General features: G+C 43.1%; 2 protein-coding genes across 3 annotated transcripts; one reads left to right on the plus strand and one right to left on the minus strand.

Moving 5' to 3' along the window:
- Positions 1–247: 247 nt before the first annotated feature.
- On the plus strand, positions 248–16,253 carry hid1b (HID1 domain containing b). Its single transcript, XM_069664196.1, has 20 exons — positions 248–346; positions 1,464–1,613; positions 2,925–3,089; positions 6,857–6,872; positions 6,996–7,105; positions 9,810–9,916; positions 10,253–10,369; positions 10,936–11,167; positions 11,249–11,305; positions 11,382–11,522; positions 11,774–11,864; positions 11,997–12,148; positions 13,180–13,258; positions 13,335–13,499; positions 13,577–13,798; positions 14,024–14,137; positions 14,269–14,339; positions 14,417–14,508; positions 15,023–15,181; positions 15,380–16,253. The coding sequence occupies exons 1-20, from the start codon at positions 281–283 to the stop codon at positions 15,441–15,443; spliced, it is 2,370 nt and encodes a 789-aa protein (XP_069520297.1). The 5' UTR covers positions 248–280; the 3' UTR covers positions 15,444–16,253.
- Positions 16,186–21,688, minus strand: LOC138593266 (proton channel OTOP3-like). 2 transcript variants are annotated; one of them, XM_069664197.1, is made up of 8 exons: positions 21,655–21,688; positions 19,745–20,201; positions 19,521–19,657; positions 18,717–18,775; positions 18,396–18,535; positions 17,121–17,803; positions 16,733–16,897; positions 16,186–16,645 (listed from the first exon to the last, which is right to left on the minus strand). In XM_069664197.1, the coding sequence occupies exons 2-8, from the start codon at positions 20,094–20,096 to the stop codon at positions 16,475–16,477; spliced, it is 1,707 nt and encodes a 568-aa protein (XP_069520298.1). In that variant the 5' UTR covers positions 20,097–20,201; positions 21,655–21,688; the 3' UTR covers positions 16,186–16,474. The 2 variants fall into 2 exon arrangements, with proteins under 2 accessions (XP_069520298.1, XP_069520299.1); XM_069664198.1 differs by having other exon boundaries at positions 19,745–20,229.
- Between the last annotated feature and the right edge of the window lie 460 nt (positions 21,689–22,148).

The raw sequence follows: 22,148 nt of genomic DNA on the forward strand, positions 1-22,148 counted from the left end.
TCATTTCTGTTCTTTAGTTTATCTAACTGTGCTTGATTTAGCGTTAGATTGTTTTAATTCAGTTTTTCCCAACTATCACAAAGTAAGAATAACCTCAGTTCAAAGCTTAAAAAAACCCAGCAGCGGTGACATTCGCATTAATTCTGTAGTTTCCGAGTAGGTCTTGAACGCAGCAGAGCGTAGAGCGGCTGTCAGCGGTGGATGAGGGAGATTATCCTCCTTTAGTGCGACTCAGTGTTAACACGGATCCAAACGGGCAGGAGGTGGTTCGTTACACAAAATGGGAAACGCCGACACCAAACTTCACTTCAGGAAAGCGGTGATACAGCTTACAACCAAAACACAGGTCGGTTTTTCACAATAAAACACTGAAAAATAACAGACACGTTGATGGAGCGCGTCGGTTTGCGGTTTAAATTCAGCCTGTGAGATAAAGTTGGAGTGCCAGATGGTAGCCTGAATTGCAGCCCAGATGACACAAAGTGTGCAGTAAAAACAGAAAAAGCACTGCAATCAGTTTATAAGTGAGGATTTCCAAATAATTACGCATATCTCCTGAAATATGGACATTTTGTTAATATGTTTACAAAGTAAGACGCTTGAGACACTCATTTTTGGCCTTTGGATCATTCCAGTCTTCTCATTTGTTGTTTATTTTTGTGAAATGAGCCTTAAAACCTTGATTATGTAACATGTGACTTGGAAAATGTTGAATGAATGAATTTAATTAGATTTCCAGCAGGCAGCAGACCTGTCTCCATGACAGGTGCATTTAAGGTGGAACCAACAAGATACAGTTGTTGTCTGTTATCCAGCCTGCTCCATTGTTTAAATTTGGGATTCAGCTGCAACAATAGTACATTATTAGATTAATTTATTGACAGGTAATTTGCTGGAAACTATTTTGGCAATCAATTATTCATTTAAGTAATTTAAAAAATAAATTATGTGGTGCTAAACCCTGGTTATGGAAAAAACAAGACAAGTAAAGTTGTCTTTTAACAATAGGACACCGTAACTGTGTTACAGTGTTTTTTCTGACATTTTAAGACAAATTGAACTGCCTGATTAATCGATAAAAAGTGTGTAAGTTGCTGTCTTAATGTGTTTTTTAGTATCTCACATGTACTCCTCATTTTTAAGTAAGAATCATTTAAATGCAGCTAAAAATATAAAGGTGCGAACAAATTTATAAGGTACTAAAAATACAGTAAAAGGTCAGGAGCACAATAATATACACAAGTGCTCTCCTGATTTCCAAAGTAATAGTACTTCCTGTTTTCATCTGACTATATTTAGCTGCTGTGTTATGAATAATATATGCAGTAGTCTGTGCAGAATCACAGCTGGTGCTCATGTGGAGGTCAGAGCTTAGTGATATGGCTGCTGTGGTGTGAGGGGCTGTATTAAAACACACACTCAGACACACAGAGTGACGTGTTTGTGTGTCTGTTCTCCTGCAGCCTGTAGAAGCCACGGATGATGTCTTCTGGGACCAGTTCTGGGCCGACACCTCCACAAACGTCCAGGATGTTTTCGCTCTGGTGCCGGCCGCAGAGATCCGAGCTGTGAGGGAGGAATCTCCGTCAAACCTGGCAACCCTCTGCTACAAGGTAACCTGTGTTTATGAGGAGGAGGAGAGGTTATCCTGCAGGATACTCCGTCTCAGATGTTAGATGTTTTTGGTCAGTGATACAAGAAGTACTCTTTTACTGACAGAAAAGTAGCAGTAGCATAGTGTAGAAATACTTGTGACAAGTAAAAGTCCTGTTCTAAATTGTACTAGTGTAAGCATTCAAATGTACTTAAAGTAACAACAGTAAAATTATAAAAGTATAAATTATAAGTTAAATTATATCTAGCATGAATCATCGAGTCTGCAAAGTAACTAAAGCTGGCAGCTGGCTGTAGTGGAGAAAAAAAGAACTAAATTGGCTTCAAGTATAAATTAACATTAAATGTAAAGACCTGAGTTAATGACAAGTACCTTAATAGTTGCATTTAGATATAGTAATTGAGTGTATGTACATACTGTAGTTACAATCATCCGCTGGTCTATCCTGGAAACGGTCAGAGTCAGAGGAATGCTGCTGTTTGTTGTTCCCACCCTTTAAGTGTTACACACGTCATTGTTTGTAAAGGTCAAAGGTTATTTGAGCGAAGCAGACGAACCTGGTTAAAAAACAGACGAGACAAAGAGACACTGAGATTTATAGCTGAGGTAAAGCAAGAGGATGAAGTCTTAATCATCTTCACTTAATCTTTGGTATGAGAGATGGATGGAAGGAAATTGGTTACACTGTCATGTCTGTAGGTTTATTATGAGGCTACAGCCAGGAGACGGTTAGCTTAGCTTAGCATAAAGACAGAGGGATACCCAGCCAGCTCTCTTCTTCCTAGTCTCTTCTTATCAAGTTGCCACAACATGTTTTACATGTAGGTTAATTTCAAAGTGTTATAAGGTGGGACAAAACAAGTGATGTTAACCTTCTCATTAAAGGCCCTGTTTACACCTGGTTTCAAAATGATTGGACAGAGCTGAGGATGTGTAAACAACATAGATATATTGTGATCTGATCCCTAGTTTGGGACCACATATGGTTTGCCGTGTATACACTAACGTGTCCTGACGCATCAAAGACAAGGATGTAACAAAAATGCACCATTAATGCACACAGCAACGATTGAAAACATGTCCTGGAGCATTGATATGCGGGGTTGGAGTGCAAGTTCTTGATAAAAAGTTCGGGTGGAGTTAAGTTTAAATTTGGAGCTACAGAACACAATCGTTTGAAGAGCTCATAAGTGTTGTATGTACAGGATAGAAAAGATATCTTATCATGCAGAATCGTTCTAAAAAATAAAATAAATCTTAGAAATTTAAATAAATCGATCAATAAAGTCTTCATGTCTTTCTTCCTCAGGCGGTGGAGAGGTTGGTCCAGGGTGCAGACTCCGGCTGCCCGTCAGAGAAGGAGCGTCAGATCGTCCTGAACTGCACCCGCCTCCTCACACGCATCCTGCCCTACATCTTCGAGGACGCAGACTGGAGAGGCTTCTTTTGGTCCACTGTGCCCGGAGCCGGCAGAGCGAGGGTACGACTCTGATACTGAATCTGTTACAGGAAGTATGACGGAGCCAGAGGCCAGGTCGAGCTCTGCAAACACTCTGCTGAGGTCTTTACTCTCTCTGGTGTGTCACTTCCTGTTTGATACTCTGGTCTGGTCAGTGATTTCACTGCCAGGCGACTTCCCGCTGCTAGAAGAAGCTGAAAGTTTCTTCAGGCTGTCAGCCTCAGTAGTGGGTGTTGTGTTTATTAATTACATAAGATTGAAGCTGGTGAAATAATATCTGATGCTGTTATCAACTTCAGTCCTCTGACTCGACCGTAATATGAAAGGAATGCATCGAGGAAGCAATTAGGCCCCGTTTCTACAAGTTAAGTTACGAAAGTGTTGTGTTTACTGTAAGGCCTCAGGCGCTGTTTCTCTTTAATCTCTCTTTAATGATTTACTGACAGTAACTATGTGGTTTGATATGAAAACTCCAATTACATGAACCTGTAGAGACAGGCTTTTGGCCAAAAACAAAAAAAGAGAAAATCCATGGTTTCACATTATAAAAGGCCAGTTTCCTTAGGCGCTGCTGTCTTGCGATGGTGACGTCATTTGGAGCCAGAGATGCGCAGTAGAGATCGGTGGGTGGAGCGACCGTAGCCACTTCCGCTAACCAAAACACACACTTAGCTTAACGAAAAAACAACAAGGATCCCGCACGCCGGCGTGTTTGACAGCAGAACAGCTTCTTCTGAGGTGGGCTTTATGAGCTATACTGCAGCCAGTCAGCAGGGGGCGATAGAGAGGGTTTGGCTCCATCTTTTTATACAGTCTATGTAACACATGCTACAGCTGAGGCTGTTGGGATTGTAAGTCGTTATGAAGTCATTTGGTCATAAACCAAAGTATTGGACATTATTACAAACTATAGCTAATAGTGGCACTAAAGGAAACGTCTGAATCAAAAGTCCATTTACTGGCTTTTTGTGGAATTTTCTGACCACTAGTTGTGCTACTCCTGGTTCTGTTTATGTTTACACAATCGTTCTATATAAAGGTGGACTAAGCCCATTGGTTTGTAGAAGTTTGGAAGACTCACAGTTTGCGTTATTGCTCTCGCTATAGTGGGTTTTTTTCCGGTGCCAGAAGTGACAGTGTTTGGACTAGAGGTCTGATATCCAAGATGTCGAGTTTGATGGCGTGATTAGCTGAGTCAACGCCTAGCAGGAAACCAGCAACACCCACCTGTCACTTAAAGCAGCCACGCTCTTAATTCTGCCTAACTTTAAGCCGTGATGTTACTTAAGTTATGGAGTTAAATAAAAATTAACCCGCCTTATATTTGTCATGAAGAGAGTGAGAGCTATAAAGACCAAACCCTTCTTTGGTACCAGGCTGTAAACATGTTTAATTATGCTGTGAAGTTGTCTTTAATATGGGGCCTGATGGAGATTGACTCACCTTTGGAGCCAGCCTCTAGTGGCCACTGGAATAACTGCAGTTTTATGTAATAATGAGCATTGGAAAAGAAGGTTTCTTTTGCATATTTATTTGTATTTATTGGTTGATTCTTATAAAAAATAAGAATTTATCGTGTTTCCAAAAAAAAGAGAATCCTAGTTTTCCTCCTCTGCTGCCTGAGAACGCCTCCTGCTGTGTTGGAAGCAGTTTGTCGAGTTGAAGCTGTCAGCAGCCTCTCAGCTCTCCAGACTTCAGAGGATTTTTAGCCCTTTGAGATGCACAGTTCTGATAATCTACACCGGTTAGAAATGATGCTGCTGTCTGACTCAGGGTCTGGACTGTAAGACGAGACTGCTGTCGATGCTGTCGAGGTCAGTGTTCGAAATTCCCCCCCTCTCCCCCCTCCTGTGGGCAGCTGGTTCTCTGGTTACCTGGTCGGCTGGGGACCCACGGTGCAAACACTGCCCATATTGTATCTCCCCATTTCTCCTGGCCAGTGGTTGAATTAAGGAGGGATTGAATGTCCCTTAATTAAAGTGTGGGACTGAGGCAGAATGCTGAGCTGCAGCAGTAGGAACAGGCTGATGGGTTGTTTGTATGAATTCAGTTTGTGGCGTAGGGGAAGCACTGACTTTATCTGTAGAAAAGAAACCAATGAAACGGTCTTCAGTGTGAGATAAACGACTCTTCATGGCCAATGGATGCAGGGTGTGGACACTGTAACTTAAAAATCAGCTGTATGGGGTGAAATGCTGGTGTTGATTTCCAAGAGAGGAGTAAATTGGATTAACTCTTGTTTAAAGAAAGAGAATGACAGTTTGAGATATCCATTTATTCATTTTCCTGCAGAGAGTCAGATGAGCAGATTGATCCCACTCTCATGTCTGTGTGTTAAATAAGCAAATGAAACCAAAAGCCAGTTAGCCTAGCTTAGCACAAAGACTGAAAGCTAAGGGAAACAGCTAGCCTGGCTTTGTCCAATGCTTACAGAATTCACCAACCAGTACCTATAAAGCTTGCCAGATAATATATTAAATCTATTTGTTTGTGGTCTAAAAAGATTGTGGGTTAAATGTTGCGTATGTTTAGGACTATTTCTTGGCCAGGTGCAGTGAGTGACTTCCTGGAGTCTCTACTGGTTACTTAACAGGAAGCATCAAGGGTGCTTTCACACCTGACAGCTTTGGTTCAGACTTTACTCTGAAAGTCCGGTTCGTTCGGACAGGTGAGAACACGCATCCAAATTCTGGTGCCGTGGTCCGCCTGAAAAGACGGGACTCGGTCTGTTTCCAAACGAACCACGGTCCGGTTCGATTCAGGCGAGAACGTAATCGGACTTAAAGAAGGACCTAATATAGGAAGCAAACCAAAACACAGTGCATTGTGGGTTGTTAACGGGTGCTGATCGAGCTGTGGAACGGTGTCGGTTAAAAGTAAAAAAAAAAAACATTAAAGTCTGCGATCGTGTTGAGTGTGATTGATCAGAGTGCTCTCTCTCTTTGTTTGCTTCAGGGAGTTTACCCATGTGGGAATTCTGACCAATCAGAGAGCAGTTTCCTCACGCATCTAAACTTTTGGTGCGCTGGTAAAAGCTGCCGTGTGAACAAAAACCAAACTGGATGCAACTTTGAAATAATTTGGTCATTGATTCGAAACACACAGATTTTAGGTGTGAAAGCAGCCGAAGACTCCAGGCTAGTTTTTGTTGTTGTCTAATAACTATAGCTTCATACTTAGCGGACAGATAAGGTAAGATAGACTTTATTGATCCCCCACTGGGGGAAATTCACTTGTTACAACAGCTCAAAGTAAAGGACAGGGTAAAACAAGTGATGGATAAAAAAGACAATAATCTTGATCTTCTCATTTTACTCTCTGCAAGAAGTTGATGAACGTACTTCCCCAAAATGTTGAGCTTTCTTAATCTCAGATGTTTCTTCTTTTACCAGGTGTTATTTCATCCAACAGGTAACTTAGCAACAGAAACGCTGCTAATCAATGGCTCAAAATGACCGTAGAGCTTAAATAATACCTCCCTCACACATTGGAAAATTAGCAGTTTGTTCTTGCTGCATTTTGCAATTATTTTGTTGATGTTTTTCCATCCATGTATTTCCTCTATTACACAAACCTTACAGCTGAACGTAAAGAATACTTTGTCTTTCATCTTCAGCTAATTCTAAAGGATCAAAATGAACATGATCATACATTTAGGAGTTGTTCCAGAGCTTTCAGTCATAGCACATGATCGTCATTAGGAGGAAAATAATGATAAGAAGGACAGTTGATCATCTTCAAATCTTAAAGTGAATCCTCAAACGAGCAGGGAGCCAGTGGAGGGAGGCCAGGACGGGGGTAATGTGTTCTCACTCACGAGACGAGCAGCAGCGTGCGAGGGAGGCCTTCTTAACGGCAACATAAAGAGCATTACAAACCACCTCCTAACTCGTGTCTTTATCCTGCAGCGTTTGGACGAAGACGGTGACGATGACGAAGCTCGGCCTCTCGCCGAGTCTCTGCTGCTGGCCATCGCTGACCTGCTCTTCTGTCCAGATTTCACCGCTCAGAGCCACAAGAAGAGCAGCTCGGTGAGTCCAACGTGAAATTAATTTCTTCTCATCAAACACCAATAAATAAGCCATGAAGTATCCCCCTGCTTGTCCTTTAAGAGTCATTCCACATAAGAAGTCAAAAGATGTTCTTGGTGTTTACTTTGTTTTCGCCCTGAAGCTACAACAGTCTCCACCCTGTGCTGCTCATATTAAAGAGGTTAGTCTGTTATTTAGCCCTGTGGCGCTACCAGTTAGCGCTGTTATCTCCTTCACACAGTCTTCTCAGGCGGTAGCTCGAGTAAATGAGTTACTCCGCACGAGACAGAGAGAGGAGCGGCCATGTTTGTTAACTGGGCTGAGGAGAACAGGGTGGACACTTCTTAGCTGTGTTGAGCAAACATCGTCTGTGCTGCTGCAGAGAGAACGGGGAGGTGAAAATGTCCGTCCGGCAGGTGCTAAGAACTTCAGCTCACACCTCTCAGTCAGCAGCCCGAGGTCTGACTCAGTGACATGTGAAATCATGTGACAGCAGGTGGAAAACGACCGGCGGCAGTCGTTTGTTCCCACCTGCCTCTGTGACCCGTGAAGCATGAATGTACAGTCACTTCCTTGTAGTGTGTTGGAGGTCAAAATGTTTATTAAAGGCTCAGTTCACCCAAAAACAGAGAAACATATTCTCTGGTTTTCAGTATAAGTAGAAGAAAATGATGGTTTTATTTGTGTGCGGAGATGAAAGTTTCTTTCTATACACACGCACCAATGAAAAACATTTCTCAGTCTGATATTTCCATTAAATCAGAGAGGCCAGTGCATTATACAAAATAAAGAGTACATGATTTAAGTAATGACATATTATACCTCCAGTTCTTGGGAAATACTGAAATCAAGCCTCTGTTTGACCTATTTTTTAACTGGAAAATTTAGTATTTTAAAAGATTCAAAAGATTTTTCTTTAGACAAGGTTACATACTAGTTTTGTGTTAAAGCCTCTGAATTTAATTTAAAGAATAAGTATTTCTGTTATTGATTAGCATTATCAAACGTTCGTCCTCCACTCTGCTAACCTGGAACAGACCTGTCAATCATCATTTTGAAAGCATCACATAACTAAATAAATGTAAACTTTTCATAAAAATGAACACTTGGACATAAATCAGCATGATAACAACTAACTATAATGACAGAAACCATGTTTGAGAAAAATGTATTTGACTTGTATTTTGATTTTATAGTTTGACTCATGTCCCATCTGTTAACATGGAGGAGTCGGGCTTTATGAGCTATACTGCAGCCAGTCAGCAGGGGGCGACAGAGAGGGTTTGGCTGCAGTTTTAGGGAGCTGTCATGTCGGCCATCTTTTTATACAGTCATTGGTTTTTACACAGCGTTCTGGTGAAGCAAAATGTGCGTGAGCTGTAAAACAAAAAGCATGAGCTTCTCATACACACACACGGCTGTTCCATTCTGCCAGATCCGCTGTTTACACAGACGCTGGTACTTCCTCCGATGCCGGCTCAGAGGTGGAACTCCTTCGCCCCACCATTCCGCCTCTGTGAGTTCTACACAGAAGATGAAACATAACAAAGGAGTTATATTCCTGCTTTGAACTTGCAGTGTTAAACTGGCTTTTGATCCACGTCTATCAACTCATTTACATTTAACTTAGAATGGTTAAATGACACTGCCTCTTTCTAACGAAGCCCAGCCAACTTTAATCAAGTAAAAAAAATCACATCGCTCATACAGTACAAAGTAAAGGTTTGATAGAGATCAATAGGTTTTCAGGGGATTTTACCACATTTGACAAGTGATGCAGTGTGTGCCTTGTTTTACCTCAGACTACTACTACTTTTAGAAATGTAAACATTTTTCTCTGTGTTTGCCTGGATCCTTTTTTTCCCTTCAAAGTTTCAAACAATTTGAGACCTCTGACAAAGACGATTTCAGGAAGCACAATCCTAAATCGTGAAATCAAAACCTCCTCGGTTCACCAGTGAACTTTATTCCTGCGTGGCCTGGTGCCCTTCACTGTCAGCTTGCTTCCTTGAACAGCGGCAGCACCTTGTCACATCTATTCATAAAGCTGCTGTTATCTGTGCCGAGGTGTCACACACAGACATTGTCAGCAGAGGACTCACTTGTTGAATCACATGGTCGAAGTAGGTGTGAACACAGTCAGACTGCTCGCTACCTTTAACTGTGAGTGTAGGAGGAATATTAATGTGTCTCTGAAAGTTTTAGTACAATAATCAGTGTTTAGATTTTTATTGGCTGATAACATTTTGTGATTTGTCTTCATTGAAATGTAGAACTGCTTTCAGTCCATTTTAACTCCTTTGGCTTCAAACAGAAAGAACCTTAAAGGCCTTTAAATGGCTGTTAGACATGCTAACACTGAGACTCATCAAGTTTTCCATTTAACGTTTTGTCTATAAAATAGCAGAAAATACAGGAAGATTTAAATAAAAGAACTTCCTCTTAAATATTTATTAGCTCATAACTTCAGTTTATCAGACAAACATTTAAAAGGTTTTAACCTGAGAAAGTTTGATTTTTGTGCGTTTTATGCTTTAAAAGTCTGCACCTCCTGGTTGAGTGAGGCGCAGACCTCCACAAGTAACTTGTTTATTATCAGAGTTTCACGTCAATCCAAGTGATGAACAAGAAAGAGTCAGTATGGATTTTGATGCATCTTCCAGCTCAGCCTATAATATTTACTGATTGACCGTCTGTGCTTCAGGACACGGCCGAGGACATCCGGTCCATCGACAGCTGTGAGTACATCTGGGAGGCCGGGGTCGGCTTCGCTCAGTCGCCTCCTCTGAACTACGTCCACGACCTGAACAGGTGAGACTGAAGGATCACTGAAAGCCTTCATGACGTTAACGTGCCCGGCCCTGTTTGTGTGTTAGATGTCTTGTTAATGTGATTTTTCTTCATGGTGTAAAGGTAGTTTAAAGAATAGATGATGTGGTGCCCGTACTTCCCTCTCACACCTGCTATATCACTTCTTCTATCCTCCTAAACCAATGTTCAATAGATTATTTATTTTTTATATATTTAGAAAATGTTTGCAAACGTTGTTATAACCTTTGTTTGACTTAAACTACGAAGACACAAGCTCATTGATTATTCTGCGAAGTTTGATGGAAGTTCCTGCATCCTGTGTACTTGTTCGTTCAGGACGGAGCTGCTGAAGCTGCTGCTCACCTGTTTCTCTGAGGCCATGTACCTCCCTCCGTCCTCTGACAAGAAAAACCTCAACCCATGGGTCTCCTTCTTCTGCTCCACTGAGAACAGGTAACACACACACACACACATTTGCACAGGGCATGGCTTCCTGTGTTTTAAAAGTGTCTATGACGGCAGCTTGTCAACAAAGATAGAGGTGTAGCGACGCTTCTGGCTGCAAAGAAACAAGCTTTAAGAAGGTAGTCCAAAAAACAACGATGGCTATGTCCTTATGATATACATTCTATGAAATATATAAATATTACTGAACCCTGAGTTTTGTCTGCAGATATTTTATTTGGCTGCATAAAGCTCAAAAATCCTTCAGGAGCAGGATCAGGCAGCCTGCATGAAGAAGCCTCAAGAAAGCTCCTTTAATTGAGGTTAATCGAGGCGACATTTTTTATTTTTATTAGAAATCAGCTTAAACACTTTAAAGAGGGGGGGTGGTGTGTCTCTCCCTCTGCTATGCGGTAACCTACACTGTGTGACATAAACCCCCCTCCCTAAGAGCCCTCCACTCGTCCCCCTCTGAACATGGAAACTCTGACAGCCCTCCGTGCGTGACCACAGACACACTGCAGCCTCACAGCAGCCCCACCGCTCTGACTGACCTCCACCTGTCTTTCACACAGACACGCTCTGCCTCTGTTCACCTCCCTGCTCAACGTGGTGTGTGCGTACGACCCGGTGGGCTACGGCATCCCCTACAACCACCTGCTGTTCTCCGACCACCGGGAGCAGCTGGTGGAGCAGGCCGTCCAGATCCTTATCGTCTCGCTGGAGCACGACGCCGGGTCGGCCGCCGGCTCCGCCCTCAAGGCCCTGGAGGCGTCTGATTCCCCTTCAGGTGTGGAGGAACCCGAGGTCAGAGGAAGTTAATATGTTGGTGCTTTTTAAATTAAAATAAATGCTGAAGCAGAATTTAAAATCTTGTCTTTCTTTCAGCCAGCGGGACCTGACAACCTCTTTGTGAATTACCTCTCCAGGATTCACAGAGAAGAGGTACTCCGATACAAAGGTTAAACATCAGAACAGGTGATTTTACAGGATGTTAAAGTGTTTTCTGTTTGTGTTTCAGGACTTGAGCTTTATTCTGAAAGGTCTGGCTCGTCTGCTCAACAACCCTCTGGTCCAGACGTACCTGCCTCGCTCCACCAAGAAGATCCAGTTCCACCAGGAGCTGCTGATCCTCTTCTGGAAGTTCTGTGACTTCAACAAGGTGTGAATCCGACATGTGTCATGACTCCCTCACTCAGATTGGCGTGGTTTTGCAGGACGTAGCAGTGCACACATCGTCATGCTTTGTGGCTGTCGCAGTGAGGATGTTTGTCTTCCAGGAGAAGGCTTTCGGCTTCAATTATAAACCTAAACCGTCACTGTACTGTGCTTAGACTCAGTCAGAGTTCAGACACTTGAGTGGGTAAAATGTTCACAGTTAAAGCGCTGACTTCTTGTGTCTGTGTGTTTTAGAAATTCCTGTTCTTCGTGCTGAAGAGCAGCGATGTGCTGGACATGCTGGTTCCCATCCTGTTCAACCTGAACGATGCCAGAGCGGATCAGTGTGAGTCATTGTCTCTGCCTTGTGTTTGTGCAGAAGATTAAATTAAATAGTCTGTGAAAGATGAGTGTTAACTTGCATGGAGTACTGTGAAAACCATGCCCTAAAAACATATCTCTGTTGTATCGCCTGCAGCTCGTGTGGGCCTCATGCACATCGGCGTGTTCATCCTGCTGCTGCTGAGCGGAGAGAGAAACTTTGGTGTGCGTCTGAACAAACCGTACACTCTCAGAGTCCCGATGGATATTCCTGTTTTCACAGGGACCCACGCAGACCTGCTCATCGTGGTAAGAGGTTAGCTGGGGAAGTTAGAGAGACCATCATTTCACATGTTTGTTAGGGATGGAGAAATATTTGATACTGATGGTGTTCTGCAGTTCACATCATCAACACTGTAACACATCAACTGTTAACTTGTTTGTTGGCATGCTAACAAGCTAAACAATCATTAGCCTAAATGTTACAATGTACCATCGACATTTTAGCATCTTATGGTTGTACCCAGTGGTTGTAGGCATGCCATGACCTGATCATTACTGTGTTAGCATGCTAACAATATTTTCTAGGCTACTGAACATTAGCATGGTAGATTATGGCTTTATGTTGCACTTTAACTTAAGCACAGTTATATGCTAAATGTAAGCTAAACATAAACACACTAACATCCAACATTGTTAACATGCCAATGGTAGATGTTTAAATATGCTAACCTTGAAGGGGACATATTTTAGCAATGCAATTTTCTATTAATCTGTGTTTTTGAATCACGTTGGTAAAGTTTGTTTTGTTTTGTTTTTTCGGAGCCTCTCCTTCCTCCTGAAATGAACAAGCCGTTTGCCATTCAAAGGTCAGACCTTAGCCACGATTGGCTGACAGTATTTGGAGTGACCATGTAGCCCCTCCCCCACATGGGGGAGCGGCCGCACTGCACTGTCACTCCAAAGTTGTAGAAAACATGGCTGCTCTAGGATCGGTTAGTCAGCCTTATATGTACGAACCAGAATCGCCAGGAGCAGTAAGCTGATTTCTCGACAACGACTTGACTACAAGCTCGTGCAAGAAGGCAGCCTGAGGTGAACGACGGTGAAAGACGATTGGTCGATTTCAGCGAAAGCAAGGTTCTACATAGAAACCTTCAGCTGTTCTGAACGGCGACCTTTGTAAACATGTAATCCTGGAAAATGATGCAGTTTTCACTTCTGCGCTGTGAACAATAAACCCTAAAAAACATGAAACCCATGAAAATATGAGAATATCCATTCAAAAGATACGGAAGAAAAAAACACTTTAAATCGCCCCTTTATTTTTTCATGTGCAGATCTTTCACAAAATCATCACTGGAGGACACCAGCGCCTCCAGCCTCTGTTCGACTGCCTGCTCACCATCATAGTGAACAGTGAGTATCACAGGTAAATGCTGCTGCCTGGTGGCTAAACAGAAGAACTGCACTTTAACCTTAATGCCCTCCACAGTCTCACCGTATCTGAAGAGCCTGTCGATGGTGGCAGCAAACAAGCTGCTCCACCTGCTGGAGGCCTTCTCCACGCCCTGGTTCCTCTTCTCCGTCCCTCAGAACCACCACCTGGTCTTCTTCCTGCTGGAGGTCTTCAACAACATCATCCAGTATCAGTTTGATGGTGAGAAAAAAGATGTGAACTCACGAGTCAACAGATTATATTACCAGCCTCCACCAACCTCTACACCTCCCTCACAGGCAACTACAACCTCGTCTACGCCATCATCCGTAAGCGAAACGTCTTCCACCAGCTGGCCAACCTGCCGGCCGACACCGCGTCGATCCAGAAGGCTCTGCAAAGGAAGAAGAAGTCCGGCATTTCCAGGACGAACTCGACAGAGGCAGACTCCATGGAGGGCTCCAGACCTGCCATTCCTGCTGAGCCCGGCACGCTCAAAGCCAGCTTAGAGGCCACGCCAGGTATGAAGGGAAATACTATAAACACAGGAAGTTTCCTGATGAGTGTGTACGAAATCTTACGGTTGTTTATTGATCTGTTTTGTCATCATAAAGTCTATGAATCAGACATTTTGAGTGCTAAATACTCATTCTGAGACCTAAAAGTAGAGCAAAAAGTGAGCTGCAAAAACCCTTGAAAGTGAGATATAATACTTTAAGACTTCTTCCTCTGAATCTTTCCCTCAGGTATTGATAAGATAACAGAGAAGTCCCAGGTGAGTGAGGACGGTACGATGGTCGCTGTCCCACACTCAGACGCTCCACAGACGTCAGCTGATGGCAGAGCTGCAGCCGGAGCCAGCGACACCGAGTCCAACTCGGGCCACGAGGTAACCGACGCTTCACGTCAGGGATGCTCTCACTCTGTTTCAGGTGTTTTGATCTTTCTGCTGTTAAAGTGCTTTTATTTTGTTAACAGGTGTACCACACAGAGTCGGAAGCAGCGCGGAGTCGATTGTCAAGTGTGTCGTCATCTGCAACGTGGAGCGCTAACACAGACTGGGTTAGAAGAAGTCTGTTTCTATTCCTCCATCGATGTGTATTTTCTCTCCTCCATCACTCTCTCTGTGCTTTTCTCAGGTGTTGTCATGGAAGTCAAAGCTTCCTCTTCAGACCATCATGAGGCTGTTACAGGTTCTGGTCCCTCAGGTGGAGAAGATTTGCATCGACAAGTAAGAAACTAAGTTTAAACTCAGAACCAGATGGATTTTATCACTTCTTTCTTTTTTGTTTGAGGATGTATTTTCCAAAGAATAATGTCTTTTTTTTTTCTTCACCTCTGTCCGAAATTAATCATTGTCATTCATGCTGTTCTGTTCGGGGGGTCTTTGCCGCTGCGCTCCCGGCTATAGCCGTTCATGATGGCTCATGAAGGGCAGGAAGGTGTGCTTCGCAAGCGCGTGGAAGAGCAGGAGGTCCCAGAACAGAACCATATCGCCCAAAATAACTTGTAAAAAGTAAATAAAGAATATTTTGACAAAATGGTCTTGACTGAACCGGGGTTTTGGGCCGCTGGTTTAGCTCAGTCACTAGAGTCCTTGACGCAGAGGCCGCAGGCTCGACTCCCGCCCTCGGCCCTTTGCTGCACGTCATCCCCTTCTCTCTCTCTCTCCTCCGTATATTTCTTGTCTCTCTTTGTCCTGTCTAATAACAGAAAAATGATGAAGTGTTGTTTTTTGTCCTCAGGGGTTTGACAGACGAGTCAGAGATCCTGAAGTTCCTTCAGCACGGCACGCTGGTCGGCCTCCTGCCCGTCCCTCATCCCATCCTCATCAGGAAGTACCAGGCCAACGCCGGCACGGCCATGTGGTTCCGCACATACATGTGGGGAGTCATCTACCTGCGGTAAACTCAACACAGGATATATATTTGGATAACAAGATGAAAATTACTACAAAGCTGGTTTTATGTTTCTTTTATGTCTCTCTTCAGCTGTCCTATCTAATGAAGGCAAATGCCAAAAGCAGCAGCAAAGCAGTGAAGTGATGAGTTTACTGTCTGTCACAGTTCTAACAACAAACTGTTTTCCTCTCTGACTCTCAGGAACGTGGATCCTCCGATCTGGTACGACACGGACATCCGGCTCTTTGAGATCCAGAGGATTTAGAGCAGCTGGAGAAGACGTCCGTACGACTCCTGGCTTCTGTTTGTCGTCTTCACAAACACCATCTGACTGTTTACCTTCCTCACAGCCGAACTGAGATCCGACCAGAGGAACATTTAGTATCATTCTTTGTTTAAAGAAAACAAGCGGCGAAAATCTTCCACTTCACTTTTCCTGCCAACTTTCAGAGTTCAGACCAAAAGGAGAAAGTTTCAGTGTGTCAGAACATGAGCTCCACATCACACCTGGCCAGGATTATGAGCGGATGTAGAAGAAGCCAGTGGGCATTAAATCTCACATCTTATGTTTTATGTAATTAATTTAATTTGCCAAAAAATATAGTAAGTGGTTTCAGTGTCAAAGGGAAGTTCTTGCACAAAGATTTCTGCTCGTCTGTTACACATTATGCCTTAAATGAAGAACTGAACTGTAGACCGAAAGATTCTGTTGAACTGAATCCGTTCACTTTGTGCAGAGAGGGAACTAAACTCTGATCAGGGACTGTAAAGGAAATGTGTTTTCTGTCATTTCTGGACAGAAAATGTTTTCTGTTGTTGAAACAGAAAAAGAAACGCGTCGAGATGTGAATATAATTTGTTATATTCTGCCAGAATTAAAAACTGATGATCGGTTTGAGCTCAGACGAGTTATTTCATGTTAAACACATTTTATCTTATAAATTAGTTTGATTAATTTTTGCTTTAAGACAAAACACAGGAGACAAACCCTTTAACTTTTCCTTTTTAATGCAGCTCATCTGTCTGCTTCAGTGGTCATGATGTTGGCTGATCGGTGTAGGTCGGGTTCACCTGTTATGGGATGATTAAAGCATTTTGCATAATTCTAAGGAATGTTGGTTTGCTAGCGATCAGGTTTGAAATCATTTCCATTTCAAGCACAGATTTGACTTTCTCGTTGAAGAGCTGCAGCCATGCCGTCTAAACGTACCGTCTTTGTGCACAGGACAACCAAAACCATTTTTATCTCGTCTTTCCGACCACATTTATAACTCTACAGTCGGTCAGTATTTCTCGTCATGCATCGAGGAGCAGCTCCATCAGAGCTCCCACCGAGTGCATCCTGTAGAAAACGCTGAGCGGCTGACCCAAGTTCACCAGAACGAACCAGGCGGAGAAGCCGAAGAACTGTTTCCCGATGCCGTTCTCAAACTGAGGGTGGACTCCGAACGCGGGGATGATCCACAGCTGCAAGGAGAGGAGCGTGGATGTGTCACTAAAATGCACAAACAACAAAGGAACGTAGATTTCTTTACATAACCAACCATGACATACCATGACATTACAGAGGATGAGGAAGGCACAGATTTCTTGTATCGCTGTTTTAGTCCAGGGTTTTTTCCCATCATGCTCGGGAGCAGCAGTTGGTGCGTTTCCCTCCAGCAGTGAAGAATCCGTCCTCCTCTCCTCTTCTATCGGCACTGTGACGTTTTTCTTTGGCTGTGGGATAGTGAATCATAAAACAGTGTCTATCATCAGGAACTTATGGACGAGGAGATTAGTTCCTTTCACTGAGTCAATTATTCCTGAAAATGGACACCTGGAAGTGCATTATCCCACTTATACCATGGTACCAGGGACGGTGTTCATTACAAGGAAGTAATTGACACTTCACCCATGACAATGGTATAAAACCTTTTAAAGACTCTTGGACTGCAGGTACCTTGAATATGCCGCTCCACTTCTTCTCTTTCTTCTTGGCGAGGCGACTCGGGTGTCTGTGAAGGCCCTTGATGATGAAGATGTTCTGCAGGACGAGCTCCAGCAGGCTGATGAGCGAGTAGGACAGGTCCAGGTCCCCCAGAGGCCCCTGGGTCCCCACAGCGAAGGCCGCCACCAGGGAGAAGTATGAGAGGGCGAGCTGGCCCAGAGCTGCTGCCAGCAGGAGCATCACATCCAGGCTGCGTGTCGGGTTGTGTCCCCCCTCGCTCGCCCTCCTCTCCAGCCTGTGGACCAGAATCCCGGCCAGACAGCACAGAGACATGACGGGCATGACGGCTAAGTGGTAGCCGTAGAATATGAGGAAGGCGGTGCGGCGGAGGTGCAGCCGGCTCACATAGACCTGGTAGAGGATGAAGACGGTGACTCCTGCGACGAGGACCAGGCCGCCGAACACGAGGCCGTATAACATCCCGGCATGGCAGACCACACTTAGGGTCAGCTTATGAGCGACGTGGTGGTCGCCTGGACTCATCCTGCGGCCCACGTTCTTCCACATCACGTAGATCATGCAGCCGGCCATCAGGTAGAACTCCATGTGGAAGGGGTAGAGGATTTCAATGGCTTTCCTGAAGACGGGGCAGGCTGTACTCGCACTGCAGCGGCAGAAGGTTGAATTGAGGACTCCTGGAAGCACAGAGGACGATACTTTAAGGGGGTGCTAGTTTAACATATTTAGGGGTTTAAATTACTAAAAGGAACAATGAATTTGCACCTATAGATTGCTTCATCCTGCAGCCACGAACAGGCCCTGAAGGCTGCAACCTAATCCTTGGAGGAAAATGCACCTGATCAAAGTGCGTCCACTAAAAGTTCTTGTTTTTTCCACTGGCAGGCTCAGGCTGTTACTCTGAGTGTCTGACATTATGAAACAAATCCCTACAAAAGTCAAGCTCAAGGAAAAGCTCTGACACCTGGTGGTGAGAGGTAAGTAGATGCATGAAGACGCTGGTTAAAGGTGAGTCGACGTTTGAGAGAGGAGTAAAAGCAGACTCTAGGTGGATTACGCTGCAGCCATGACAGCCTGTTTCGTGGCTGTAAAGTAGTTTCTGAATCATTTATTATTATTATCAGGTGGACTTTCCTGATAGGCTTCCTGCTCATGTTCATCCCTCAATGACAATGAAAGTGAGACTTATCGTGCAGTCTTTGGCCCAGCTTTAAAAACACCAGAAGGACCCTTTAGGTAAAAATATGCAGCTCAAGCTTCATCATCTACCTGCTGAATGAGACGAGTTTGTGTTGTGTAGATGTCGGCCGCCCACTCTCTCTAACTCGATCTCCTCGTGGATGGTGTCCTCTGTCACTCCTTTCAGCCACAGCAGCAGGTCGGCCGAGAGGATCACCATCAGCCCGGACCTGCGACAAATACAGCATGCAGATATAAACTTACACAAACAAACTATTCAAATGTTAAAGAAATAACTATACAAAATCATCAGCTGACACCTGAAGCTAGAAAAAGCAATCATCCTTTACAAACAGAAGATTTCTCTTTAGATAAAATTGAAAAGAGTAATGTTTAATGAATCTGCTGCACCTGGTGATGATCTTGTGTTTATGAATGCAGTCTTTGGAGTGAGCCCACAGTAAATATGTCTACAAGAGAAAAATAAGCAGTAATTCAGTCAGGAAACGTTTGCCCGAAGAGACAGAACAGATTTAAATTCCTCTTTTGCTGCAGAAAAAAATACTGAAGGTGTGAAGGAGACGTGGAGATAAAGAGCCAAAGGTCATTCAGTGAGAAGAGAAGTGCTGATTTTATTTTGCCTCCCTGTTCTTCTGCAGAAAGATAAAATATGTAGAAATTTCCCCTTTTTTACTCATTATCATTTTAGTACAGTCCCTTACTCTGTCTGGTGACGGTGCCTTACATAGGAAATGTAGATAAATAATGAAACTGGTGTGTAACTGACATTTATAAGAAAGTTATTAGAACCAGTTGCTTGTTGATTGAGTGATTATTTGTGCCTCTGTTAGCTAATCTTAAAGCAATTCGCTTTCTGCTGTTGAGCAAAAGTAAAATAAGCTTGCTTTGGACAAGATTTAACACACATTCGCTTTTTACTTTAATACTGAGATATCCTCCATTTCGACCCTTCTTGACTCTACTTTTAACTCACCTATTTTATGTTTTAACTACTAAATTTTACATGCTTATACAACTTTAAAAATAAGCATGTTAAAGTTGTTACTTTACAAGATTCAAGCACGTTTTTTTTTTTCTGTAAAATGTTGCTGAACATCTTTTTTATAATGTCTGTTTGTGCCTTATGTTCAGCCTCTTTTAGAGAGTGAAGCAGCTGCTGAAATGTTCCCTCTAACATGATGTGGATGTAAATACCTGCAGAACGAGAAACGGAGCCTCGATGAAGGGAGACAGCACTTTAGCAGCAGGTTTACACTCCCTCAGGTGGATGAAATAACCGATCCTGCAGACGTACAGCAGCAGACTGAACGCAGCAAAGAGCATGATGACGACTGCAACCGGACAGGAGAGAAAAAAAGAAGATATTTAGTTTTATAATCAAAAACAAAGGTTATGTTCAGATTATACAAAGAGCTTACAGATGACAGGGATTCCCCCGGCGTGGTGGTCTTTATGTGGGCTGAAGCCGGGCTGTCTCCGGGCCCACAGCAGGTACCACAGCATCCACACCAGACTGACCCCCATCAGCAGCAGCAGGAACACCTGGGGCTCCTGGTTCTTCAGGCCGGCCGGGTTTAAGGCATGACCGACCACCAGAGCCGCCCCCAGCAGCACCACGTTCAGACCCAGCAGACCAGACATCAAACGCCTTCCGGTGGGAACCAAAAGCAGCGCCGGATCTGAGTCATGCTCCTGGATCTGATGCTCTGGTTCATCAGCAGGTGTCCCAAAGGTGGAATCCAGCTCTGTGACTCCAGGATCTGACTCCATGTTTACCTTTTTTTGTCCTTCTTCTCCAGTTCCCTTCACCCCGCGTCTTCTGCTTTATTCTCCATTCAGTCTCCAGGTTTCCTCTCGTGCACCGTCACTGAGATCCTGTAGCTCAACATGTGTAGGCATGTGTCTGAAAGGTGCAACAAATCTACCCTCCAACACTGGTTTAGGTGTGGCCACAGTCCAGTGCATTAATAACGTCACCCTTTCACAGAAAAAACGACAGGCGTCATGTTGACTTTTCACGTTCCGCTTATTTTCACCTCTTGTGCACCTCGAACAAAGTTTGCTTCAGGGCTGCAAACAACCTCAGCAGAGAGTTAATTAACCTGCAGCCTAGTGCGCTCATAAAGACAGTGACGTTTTGTGGGTTTATGACATTGGCTCTGTAGTGTAAATGTTTGCACACAGTCTACACCAGGAACTGACGTATAATTGAAACCTCAGTCTTATCTCTGCACTGACAAGTACTAGCTAATAGTTCAGTTAAACCTGATAACCTGCTGCGACTGATGGTGTTCAGTTTCACTCTCACATTTAGAGAAGCATGCAGCTGGTTTTGCATGTTTCAGCTCATTTAAAACAGATTTAGTTTATTTTACATCCCAGATTTCTGTATTGTAAAATATGTTGCCTTCGTAAAGGTAGTTTTTTTCCACTCTTTAAGGCAACCACTGGTTTCCATTCATGTCTGTGCTGTGTGGAAACAAATAGGCACACCCATAAAACCTGCTTGAGTTGTGTAATCCATCACTATTAACATCAAGTCTGCATTATATTGGGTCAAAGCTGCACTATCTTGACCGTATATGCAGTGCAGACATATCAATTCATTTAAACTGCACTAATGCATAATATAGCACTGACACGAACTGAAGCAACTTTTAATATTTTGCATAAACTTAAAGTTTATGATGTTTAAGGGTAATTGGCTAAATCTTGCTTACACAACCTCGAAGTTGAGCTGTGACATGAAAAGTTTTGTATTTTTTAGCCCATTTATCTCCTGTGTTTAATGTTTTTAAGGCATCTATTCATTGTCACACAGTTTTATGTCCTTATTTTTAAACTTACTTTAATTATAATACATGTTAAGTTTCCTCTCTCAATTTAGGACGTAGAAGACTGACATAAGTTGATCTTGGTAAAGAATTAACTCATTATTGCCGGGAGGCAGCTCACTTTTAATAATAAAAGTATAATAATATATATAATATAATAAGAGGCCAGAATGAAACAAGGATAAAAGTTTCAGTTTGTTTACTTTCTCTTCTTCCGCTCTATTCCCCTCACGTGCATGAATATTTGTCAATGCACTAGTAATTTCTTGATCTTGTTTTGGATCAAAAATAAAGATAGAACAAACATGATTCATGAGCGGAAACATAACAGGTGCATCACGTACAGCTGTGCAGCTGTGCACACAGAGAAAGCTAACAGGAAGTTTCCGGACAACAAACTGATGTTATCTTATAAGTGTCATATCACTAGAAATCAGTCAGCTGGCTGTTCACACATTCACCTGCTATTTGTTCTTTAAGATCGATCAACTCACCTCTGTTCGATAATCAATCAGTTGAAGAATCACGGAGCACCCGGAAGAGGGTGTGTGACGTCAAACTGCTCAAAAGTCAACAGAAGCTGACTGTACATTCTTCTGTTTAATTTCACTGTACTGTAGTATATTTTACTGTTTAAATACTTCTGTCCTCTATCTTATTTCATTATATACTGTTTATTTGTATTTTACTCTACTCTTAATGCCAATTTGATGTTGTACAATACTTTATTCCACTGTATTATTTAATTGTATAGTTTTATTATAATCTACTGTTTGAAATACTGCTGTCCTATTCCCTTTGTCAATATTTAAAATTGTATTTCTTTTTCTTTCTGTTTCATCCTATCCTACTGTATTTGTCTCTGTGTACACGGTTTATTTTATATTTTGAAAGGGGGCGAGGCTATGATGACGAGTCCCTGACACCCAGCACGCCTCGTGTTTGTCTCCTAGCAACCACCCTGTCAGCCCGCTCGTGCCTCTCTCCA

Source organism: Semicossyphus pulcher, unplaced genomic scaffold (genome assembly GCF_022749685.1).
Source record: "Semicossyphus pulcher isolate SPU_LCO1_2020_fin unplaced genomic scaffold, fSemPul1.0.p SCAF_16, whole genome shotgun sequence".
Taxonomy (NCBI): Eukaryota; Metazoa; Chordata; class Actinopteri; order Labriformes; family Labridae; genus Semicossyphus; species Semicossyphus pulcher.

Excerpts from the sequence above, each read along its gene's own strand:
- hid1b (XM_069664196.1), top strand. The coding sequence starts at position 281 with ATGGGAAACGCCGACACCAAACTTCACTTCAGGAAAGCGGTGATACAG. Across the intron at positions 347-1,463 it reads AGCTTACAACCAAAACACAG|CCTGTAGAAGCCACGGATGA; the intron begins GTCGGTTTTTCA and ends GTTCTCCTGCAG. Across the intron at positions 14,340-14,416 it reads GGAGCGCTAACACAGACTGG|GTGTTGTCATGGAAGTCAAA; the intron begins GTTAGAAGAAGT and ends TGCTTTTCTCAG.
- LOC138593266 (XM_069664197.1), bottom strand. The coding sequence starts at position 20,096 with ATGGAGTCAGATCCTGGAGTCACAGAGCTGGATTCCACCTTTGGGACA. Across the intron at positions 18,776-19,520 it reads CTCCGTTTCTCGTTCTGCAG|ACATATTTACTGTGGGCTCA; the intron begins GTATTTACATCC and ends TTTCTCTTGTAG. Across the intron at positions 17,804-18,395 it reads AAACTCGTCTCATTCAGCAG|GAGTCCTCAATTCAACCTTC; the intron begins GTAGATGATGAA and ends CTGTGCTTCCAG.